The sequence below is a fragment of the Frankliniella occidentalis genome, unplaced genomic scaffold (assembly GCF_000697945.3).
Source record: "Frankliniella occidentalis isolate FOCC.00 unplaced genomic scaffold, Focc_3.1 Scaffold251, whole genome shotgun sequence".
Classification (NCBI taxonomy): Eukaryota; Metazoa; Arthropoda; class Insecta; order Thysanoptera; family Thripidae; genus Frankliniella; species Frankliniella occidentalis.
This window is the reverse complement of record NW_026267377.1, coordinates 498,377-506,707: the sequence shown is the minus strand read 5'-3', so window position 1 is coordinate 506,707 and position 8,331 is coordinate 498,377. Positions and strand designations below refer to the sequence as shown.

General features: G+C 48.5%; 4 protein-coding genes across 5 annotated transcripts in view; 2 read left to right on the top strand and 2 right to left on the bottom strand.

Moving 5' to 3' along the window:
- The window catches only part of LOC113201684 (uncharacterized), a 19,241-nt gene that overhangs the window by 7,230 nt on the left and 3,680 nt on the right, over positions 1-8,331 (top strand). The gene's annotated exons all lie outside the window — the stretch shown is intronic.
- On the bottom strand, positions 1,189-2,455 carry LOC113201685 (kinesin-like protein KIF6). Its single transcript, XM_026415508.2, has 6 exons — positions 2,197-2,455; positions 2,015-2,115; positions 1,866-1,937; positions 1,758-1,800; positions 1,404-1,508; positions 1,189-1,314 (listed from the first exon to the last, which is right to left on the bottom strand). The coding sequence occupies exons 1-6, from the start codon at positions 2,260-2,262 to the stop codon at positions 1,204-1,206; spliced, it is 498 nt and encodes a 165-aa protein (XP_026271293.2). The 5' UTR covers positions 2,263-2,455; the 3' UTR covers positions 1,189-1,203.
- On the top strand, positions 2,791-4,827 carry LOC113218453 (beta-1,4-glucuronyltransferase 1). Its single transcript, XM_026438820.2, has 6 exons — positions 2,791-3,121; positions 3,197-3,391; positions 3,466-3,780; positions 3,868-4,050; positions 4,139-4,306; positions 4,399-4,827. Exons 1-6 carry the CDS (start codon positions 2,948-2,950, stop codon positions 4,591-4,593), a joined length of 1,230 nt encoding a protein of 409 aa, XP_026294605.1. The 5' UTR covers positions 2,791-2,947; the 3' UTR covers positions 4,594-4,827.
- LOC113218454 (ribokinase) lies at positions 4,806-7,351 on the bottom strand. 2 transcript variants are annotated; one of them, XM_026438821.2, is made up of 8 exons: positions 7,185-7,351; positions 6,389-6,479; positions 6,157-6,298; positions 5,930-6,056; positions 5,689-5,856; positions 5,445-5,536; positions 5,153-5,365; positions 4,806-5,077 (listed from the first exon to the last, which is right to left on the bottom strand). In XM_026438821.2, exons 2-8 carry the CDS (start codon positions 6,436-6,438, stop codon positions 4,901-4,903), a joined length of 969 nt encoding a protein of 322 aa, XP_026294606.1. In that variant the 5' UTR covers positions 6,439-6,479; positions 7,185-7,351; the 3' UTR covers positions 4,806-4,900. The 2 variants fall into 2 exon arrangements, with proteins under 2 accessions (XP_026294606.1, XP_026294607.1); XM_026438822.2 differs by having other exon boundaries at positions 7,170-7,299.

Sequence of the window (8,331 nt, the reverse complement as noted above, 5' to 3'; positions counted from 1 at the left end):
ACGCGGCCGTGCTCGACGGGCCTGCCGGCCTGCCCGCCCACCAGGCTCCTGTGGATAGGCAGTCCCGCAACGCGGCCCTGCTCGACGGGCCTGCCCGCCCACCAGGCTGCTGGGTATAGAAGCTCATCCCACCTGGACGCCAGGTGACGTGAGCGCCGCGATCTGCTCCTTGAGGCGGCGCACGTCCGCACGCAGCAGGGCTATCTCTTGCTGCGGGTCCTTCTCCTCGTTGAGCATGGCCTCGTTGCGCACCAGGGCCACGCGCTGCGCGAAGCGGCAGGTGGACAGCGTCTCCTGCCAAAGACGTGAACGTAGGGAGCCGAAGTCTCTGTCTAATACTACGATCGAATGTCGCCCCTCCTCGGCCACACTCACGTCTATGTTGCTCTTGTGCGACGACAGGGTGGCCAGCATGGCCGTCATGCAGTTGCCTCCCAGGGAGTCCCTCAGCACCGTCGTCATCATGGAGTTGCGGTAAGGCACGTGGGAGCGGCGGCTGTCGGCCAGCGCCACGATGACCTGCACGGCGGTGTCTGATCAGCTTGGGGAGGCCCTCCCTAGAGTCTGTCCGAACTCACCTGCTCCAGGTAGTGCAGGGACAGGTTGATGTAGCGCGCCTCCGTCAGCAGGTTGCCGTCGATCCCAGTCTTGTGCACGCGCTCCGACCTACACGCGTGGGCAGGGGCGCAGAGGGGCGTTTGGGTCTGATAAATCATTGGGTGGGCCGAGCAGTTCGTTCTATAGGTTCAGATCGTACCCCGCCAGATCGATGAGGTGAAGCTTGGAACGCCGCACGGCCGAACTGGTGGCGCTGCGGGTGACAACGTGCACCGTGAACACGCAGTGCGAGCGCGAGGACGACGGGTTCATCGGCGTCTCGGATATCATCCTGGAGGCAACGACCTTGGCGTGAGCACGGGGGTTGCGCCGCACAGGGGGCGGGGCGTGACGGAGCAGGGCGGGCGACGCACCCTGGGCAGGTGCTCCGCGGGTGCTTCACCTATTGGTGTCGCCCAGGAACAGGAGGTTGAGCGCCTCCTCCTCGCTCGACACGGGGTGCACGCTCAGGTTGCGCAGGTTCATCGTGCCGCTCGTGTCCTCCATGAGGATCACCCTCCTGCACACACGAGGACGGGGGTCAAACGCGAATGGAGCCGTTGCCAGTGGCCGACCGGTCAAGGGGCTCGGCGCTACGCCCTCCACCTACGGCAGGTCGTCCAGCTTGGACACTTTGTGGTTCGGGTTGAGGAGGTCGTAGCCGCACTCGTTGTATATCTCCAGGTACGAGATGAAGGTGGAGTGAGTCAGGCCTGCCTGCGGGAGCAGAGCAGGTCGGTCCGTTAGACAGGGTTTCCCTATGGCTCGCAAGGCGGCGTAGGCGTGGGGATACCGCCGTCTCACACCTCCAGAAAATGCTTGAAAATGTGCTGGATCGTGCGAGGAATGACTCCTCGGTCTTCGTATCGCGAAAGCCCGCCCGTCATGCTGTATGTTTTTCCACTCCCCGTCTGGAAAAATATTATTCAAGCCGTTGAGGTCGTCGATGGATGTTGGACCATTACCATTCTAGTCTAGGAAGTTAACAGTTAAGTGTCTGGAGCAGATCTCCAGGCTGGGTCTGAAAGGGATAGGTGGTTAGGGGGTATGCTGCGTACAGGACGAAAGTCCTTGGGAATAGCGCGGGGGGAGGGGGGGGCGACGCCCCCTTTCCTCTGGTTCCGTACCTGATGAATTTTAATATTATACTGGGAACTTACCTGCCCGTATGCAAAGATTGTTCCGTTATACCCCTGAAGCACGCTGAAAGAGAGATTGAACATGTGGTATGGATTTATGATATGCTGCTGTATTCATTTCGTCTTTACCTGTCAACTACTGGCTTGGCGACTATGCTAAAAACCTCCTCTTGGTTTGAAGTATTGAAAACTTTCTGAAATCTGTATGGGGACGACATACTCGTTATTCAATGAAGACATATGGTAAATACTTGACAAGAGGGGGAGTAGCAGCTTACCTAAACGAAAGACTTTCGGGTTTCGCATTAAAAAATCCGTGTGGTTTGAGATTGAAATTGAGTGTTTGAAAGTCGTCCGCTGTGTCGTGGATTTCATATTCCTTGAAAAGAACAATTCGGGAATTTGTCCATGGTCACAATTAAGGCCGTTGTGTAAATTCGAATGCCCCGCCTTTACTTACCTCAGCTTGATTTTTGTTGAGCACTGGTTTAACTCGTCCGTACACTTTTATAGGATTTTTAACCATTTTTAAAAGAAATAAATAACTTGAACACAGAAATAATGGCGGCCAACAACGGCACTGCCGACTCGAAAACTGACTTGTTTCTGCGGCGCGCGCTCAGCGCGCTCATACAGGGTCCAATAATTTACAATTCGATTGGCTCAACAAGGTGCAATCAATTTTAAAGATTAGTTTCGACATAAGAAAGTAATGTTGCTTATTTCTGTACTGTTATTGGATTTCCACTGCCTCGGCAGAGTATAGATTCGTAAGGCAGTCGATGTGGTAAATAAGTCCGTCAGGTCTTGAATTCCGCGCGCCACTACAGCCAACAACACAAAAACAACATTCGATAGACGATGCTTTCAATATTCTATCACGTAGTATGAAAGAGTTAAAATTTCGGTTTTGCTAGAATTTCGATGAATTTTTTCCTTAATTGAGCAAAATAATAGGGTTTTGACGACTTTTTTTGTGTTGGTGGGATGAAAGGCATGAAAGCCGAGACAGTTGGCTACTCTGTTTGTCGATTTACCGTCGTAAAGTAAACAAACAAGGCGCATTAACCTACAAAGTAAAGCTTTTCTGCTCGCAGCGGCATATTTGGAAAGACTGGGAATCACAGACCAATTGACGTTCGTGTTTCACGTTATATTGACGTCAATTTTATTTTAGTTCGTATCGAAAACTATGCAGTTTCGCTGGGACCATGTACCGATTCCTGTGTGGGAGGTTGGTGCTCGCACTGATAGGTGTTGTCGGTCTTCTGCAGCTCATTCACATTATTCTTTTGAACCGATTAGAGACTCGACAGCGTAAGAATGTACCTGAGCCACAACCAGTCATTGGACAGGTGTTTGGTCAAAGTGGAGGAGAAGATCCTGTAAGTAGCATGCCATCAAATAAATCATGATTCTATCAAGAAATAAATGTTATCCCCTACACTATAATTTTTCAGATACTTGAAGAACTGTCTTCATTTGTGTCGTATATTGAACGGAACTGGGTCTTGGATACCAGCGGTGAATACCACATAAGTTTATTGCAGTCGAACTTAAGAGACTTTGCAGGACATGCCCAAGATATTACCCTTGTGACACAATGCTCCCAAGACCATTTATCAGATTTAATACCTCTTGCTCACCAATGGAAGGTATATTAACGTTAGGTTCAAATTTAGCGGAGGCTGTTTTATTTTGCTCTCTCTATAACAATAAATCATTGCAGGGTCCAATATCTGTGGCTGTGTTTGCGAGATCAGGCCATGAGTGGACCACACTTCTTGAACTGGCAAAGCTGGCTCTTACAAATGAGGAACTTCAGACATTTGCAATATTTTCTTTTGTTTGGCCAGTAAGCGCAGCAGGTGGTCTCCCACCCAGGCCAAATGTTATACCGCAGTACAATGTGACGGAGAGTAATTACAATCATATCGATCCTTATCCAAACAATCTGTTGCGCAACACAGCTAGGAGAGCAGCTTTAACAGACTTTGTATTTGTAATTGATGTTGACATGGTGCCTAGTCAGGGTTTACGAGAGGTAAATCAAATTATTGTGTGGTTGCATATCATAATATTTATTCTAATCTCTAATTTTGACAGTGTATTAAAATACATTTGTTGCTAGGATTTTCTCCACCTTGCAATTCGCAACAGTTGGTTTCAAAAGAATCTCACACTTGATAAGACTGTCTTTGTCATTCCTGCATTTGAAGGTATTATTAATCCAAAGACAAAGTTTGATCTGATCCAAGCTGTTCAAGCTGGGAAAGTACGCCCCTTCTACTCCCAACTTTGTTGGAAGTGCCATGTAAGTGTCGTTCCATTTTATTTCTTTTTATTCATCTATGACCAAGCCACATTGTTAAGTTTTCTTCCATGTGTGTTCTTTTTTCCAGGCCCACACCGATTATGAAACCTGGCTGCAGCAACCCGAACATGAACATTTGGTTCCAACTTATGATGTTCTGTGGAAGGACCCATGGGAACCATTCTATATATCTTTGAATTCAGTCCCTTTATATGATGAACGATTTAAACAATATGGGTTCAACAGGATTAGTCAGGTAGATAGTGCTTAGTATTGTTTCTTGTTTTTAAATGTGTGATTGTTTCTATTTTTCTAATTTATGCACTAAACTGTTCACATTTTCATCAGGTCTGTGAACTTCATGTTGCTGGGTACAAATTTACTGTTTTGAACAAGGCTTTCCTTATGCATAAAGGATTCAAGAGGAAAGAGTCTTTTCATCCACAAAAAGAAGAAGAGTTAGAATTCAATCGAAAACTCTTTAGACAGTTTAAGACAGAGTTGAAAAATAAGTATGCAGAGTCATCAAGGCGTTGCTATTGATGTCTAAAGTGAACTACTTCTGAAAGTTTTGTCATTAATTATTTAAGTTCCCTATCTGTATTTTAGAGTACACATCATATCACCTAGAATAGTCTGCAGTGTCTTCCAGTAGTATGAGAATCCTATAGTTTTTATGTTTTTATATAACACTTTGCTACATTCTAGTCAACAGACTCATAACTGTAAAATGGCACATATTCCTTAAAAAAATATCAATCTACTTTGTGTTGTATTTACTCTTTGTATATTGTACATCTATCCTTTTGGTAAAGCTTATTCCAAGTTTGTGCACCATGCACTTCCCTCTCTATTTTAATAGGTCTGACGATAAATTTTCTCGGCAGGGAAAGCTATCTTGAGTGCCAGGCTTTTCTACGGAAAGGGTGGCATAATGCATTGCTCTTCGTACCTGCTCCAGGAGGTTTAGATCCTTCCGAGCACCAAGGAAGTAAGCTAGGGCGCCCAAGAAGGCATCTCCAGCACCCTGAACCAGTATAAAGAGATTTAGTAGAAGAATTTAGTTCGAACTGCATTGTAAAACTGTTGCCCTGCTTCCTACCGTTGTGTCCACGGCTTTTGCAGGTTTGGCGGCAATGTGCTGGGGCTTGTTGCATTCCTTAGGGTCCAGAACCACGGCGCCGTGCTTCCCCAGGGTGAGGATGACGAGGTGGCAGCCTTTCTGCAGCAGGGCCTCTGCGGCCTTCCCCGCCGCCAGAACCAGTCCGTCCCCCTCGGGAGCTTCGGACAAGGCCACTCCCGTAAGCAACTCGGCCTGCGGATGCGAGAACATGTACATTCCGTATCTTTCAACTTTTCCATGAGCTCGGGGAACTGTACTTCGCAACGCAAACCTCAGTCTCATTGACGCAGAAAATGTCGCTCAGCCTGTAAATGTCAGCATCGAAGTCTGCTATCACGGGGGCTGCATTTACAATGGATGTACCTGTGACAGGACCGAGTTTATTTTACTAGAATGCAGTCCCCTGTACTACGTAAGTGCATCTGTCCTCCCAATCAGCGCCAAAGGTTCCTGGCCTCGTTGCAGGCCAAGTAGAATAACGTAGTCAAGAGACCTGAGGTCCTGTTGGGGTTCACCTTTGCCCGCCGCCCTCCTGAGCCGCAACGCTTCCAAGGTGGTGGGGATGGGAGTCTCAAACTGGAAGAGGGCTACATCCGCCTCCACGACGCGATCCTGGGCGTCGCGCACGTCCCCGGGGCTGAGAGCCGTGTTGGCCCCCGGCACAATAATGATGGTGTTCTCTCCTGAGGGCAATGCGAACAACGTTTGAAATGAGTGAGAACGTGGCAAAGATAAGAAAATCGGTAAGTAGCCTACCTGTTTCGCTAACTGAAATTTGGGCGACGCCAGTGTGCAGATGAGGAGTGCTTTTTACGAATCGCGTGTCGATGCCGTTCTTCTTGAGGTTGGCGAGGTAGTTTGTGCCAAACGAGTCATCGCCCACCTGGCCGTAAAAGGGAATGACCCGGGTAAGGGGCAAGGCAAGGAATAGAATTGTTGGTTTGCTCCAGCATGTTGCAGTGAAGCGCTGTCGTGCTGCTCACCCGCGCCACGAGCGTCGCCTCCACGTCCTGACCGCCTATCCTGGCCGCGGCGATGCATTGGTTCGCTCCTTTGCCACCGAAACCAATGGTGAACCTGTCGCCCGTCAGTGTCTCGCCGCATTTTGGGAGACGCTTGGAGTAACTGCGCGCCCATGGGGAAAAGTAGTTAGCAGTTTGACGTTGCGCATCAACATTTTGTATGTTTAAGCGCATACATGTGAGAGGGAATTACCAGTTCAAGTCCGTCATGCACGACCCGACGACGACGATCTTAGTAGTCATCCTTTAGGTGTTTGGTCCCGTAGTTGACTGACGTCCTCGATCTGATGTGCCCAGTGGGTATAACAACGTCCCAGTTAGAACACATTTGTCAAAATGACGTCAAAATGACCTCATTTTGACCCTCATCGTCAAAATTTACTGCGCCTTGGTAGCCAGAATGAGCTCATTTTGACGTCAAATGAGGGTCATTGACGAGTTTTTGACGATTGTGTTCTACCTGGGGTAAAGTACTTACATATGCCAGCGAGGGGCGAGGGGGCATCACGGTCCGTCTCTGCTAGCGGGGGAGCGCAGGGGGGGGGGGCAATTAATAGTATCGAGGGCCAAAATGAGTGGAACCATACATTTTTGAAAAGCGATAAAAAAAACAAAAAGATTCTGATTCTTTAATAACTCCCCATGTACATTGCGACATTTTTCTCAAGCTGCCCGACAAATGCTTATCCAAAGGCATAAATATTTTTGCAGAATAACAATCCCTTTCAATTCTTCCTTCTTCCTTATTTCCCCTCGAACACCTTTAAATCGAACTCACACCCTTCCCTCCCGCTCCCGCTGCCGGTCGGCCGCCCAGTTATCCTCTAGATGAGGAAAGTGGGGGGGGGGGGGGGCGTTGTCTAAACGGGGCTCTCGACAGCCAACCACGGACCGCGATAGCCTTGCAGATCAAGTGTTTTAGGGAAACTTGCAACTAATGAAAGAACAAGTTTTTCTCCGTAATATGCGAATACCTTTATAACACTCACAATTTTTGAGGTTATTTTCGCCCGGTACGGCGGCCCAGATGTCACGTGAACTTGGGAGGAGGCACGGGCGCGGGACTATCGCCTTCAATCTTCAAAGCAGCAGAGCAGAATGCAGCGCTCTACCCGCGCGGTGGCGGTCGCTCGCCCCGTGGCAGACCCCCCACCACAGGCCCGCCCGGTCCTCTGGCTTCCCGCTTCGCGTTTGAAAAGCCACGGTCGCCACAGTCAGAGGCAGCGGCGGTGGCGCGCGGCACTGGTTTCGCTATCTCTGATTTTATTTTTATTTGATCTCCATTCTATTACACCCAGTCAATGAAGATTCAATCTACAGTTTCTCAATCGTTTCGAATTGAGGGGAAAACAATTTTCATGTGTAGAGATATTTTTATTAAATACCCATTTTCTATAGGCTAAGTATTGCGGACCACGCAAATGTTAATGCTCTCATGGCCTAAATTTGAAAAGTGCCATATAAGGCACAAATCCCATTCGGGCAACGCCCCCTTTCAATAAAGGAAAATGATCAAAGTACGGAGACGTAAAACAGACAATTAATTTTGTGCTGAGGATTAAACTAACTTTAAAACAACTTAAATTGTCGTCCTCATTGCCGTGGGGTCATCCAGAAAGTGCGTCCATCATCTGCCAATGCAAAGGTCTCATAGCGCCTGATGGGTAGGCAACATCTTGCCCGCCGTGCATGCGTGTACTGCGGGGTGGCCGACCCCGAGTCTCGCAGGCGCCATAGGTCATGTTATTTGCCGAAAGATTTGAAGAATGACTCTGAGGAACGGATGTACTTTCTAGACGATCCCAAGGAAGAAGAAGTACTGTTCTCAGTGAAGTGTTAAACTCCTGTACCGCCGCCGGGACTTTGCAGGCTTAGTGCTAGTCCAGCAATTCTCTTTACTTATCGAGAATGGGAATGATACCGGAATGATACCTAAACATTAATTATATGTATTTGTAGTGTAGGTGTTTTTGCGTACCGTCTGCTAGATGGAGGATGGAGTTCATGACCCGCATCCCTTTGTTTATATATGAGTCATACGAGAATTAGTTCACCACCACTTGCTCAGGCCCGACTGACACGGCGCGGTGGTCTTGTCTTGCCATTTATAAAGAGACGTCGGGCGGGGCTCCGGGG

Excerpts from the sequence above, each read along its gene's own strand:
- LOC113218454 (XM_026438821.2), bottom strand. The coding sequence starts at position 6,438 with ATGACTACTAAGATCGTCGTCGTCGGGTCGTGCATGACGGACTTGAAC. Across the intron at positions 6,057-6,156 it reads AGGCGACGCTCGTGGCGCGG|GTGGGCGATGACTCGTTTGG; the intron begins GTGAGCAGCACG and ends TTTTACGGCCAG. Across the intron at positions 5,857-5,929 it reads AATTTCAGTTAGCGAAACAG|GAGAGAACACCATCATTATT; the intron begins GTAGGCTACTTA and ends CATTGCCCTCAG.
- LOC113218453 (XM_026438820.2), top strand. The coding sequence starts at position 2,948 with ATGTACCGATTCCTGTGTGGGAGGTTGGTGCTCGCACTGATAGGTGTT. Across the intron at positions 3,781-3,867 it reads CTAGTCAGGGTTTACGAGAG|GATTTTCTCCACCTTGCAAT; the intron begins GTAAATCAAATT and ends ATTTGTTGCTAG. Across the intron at positions 4,307-4,398 it reads GGTTCAACAGGATTAGTCAG|GTCTGTGAACTTCATGTTGC; the intron begins GTAGATAGTGCT and ends CATTTTCATCAG.
- LOC113201685 (XM_026415508.2), bottom strand. The coding sequence starts at position 2,262 with ATGGTTAAAAATCCTATAAAAGTGTACGGACGAGTTAAACCAGTGCTC. Across the intron at positions 2,116-2,196 it reads TCAACAAAAATCAAGCTGAG|GAATATGAAATCCACGACAC; the intron begins GTAAGTAAAGGC and ends GTTCTTTTCAAG. Across the intron at positions 1,315-1,403 it reads TTTTCAAGCATTTTCTGGAG|GCAGGCCTGACTCACTCCAC; the intron begins GTGTGAGACGGC and ends CTGCTCCCGCAG.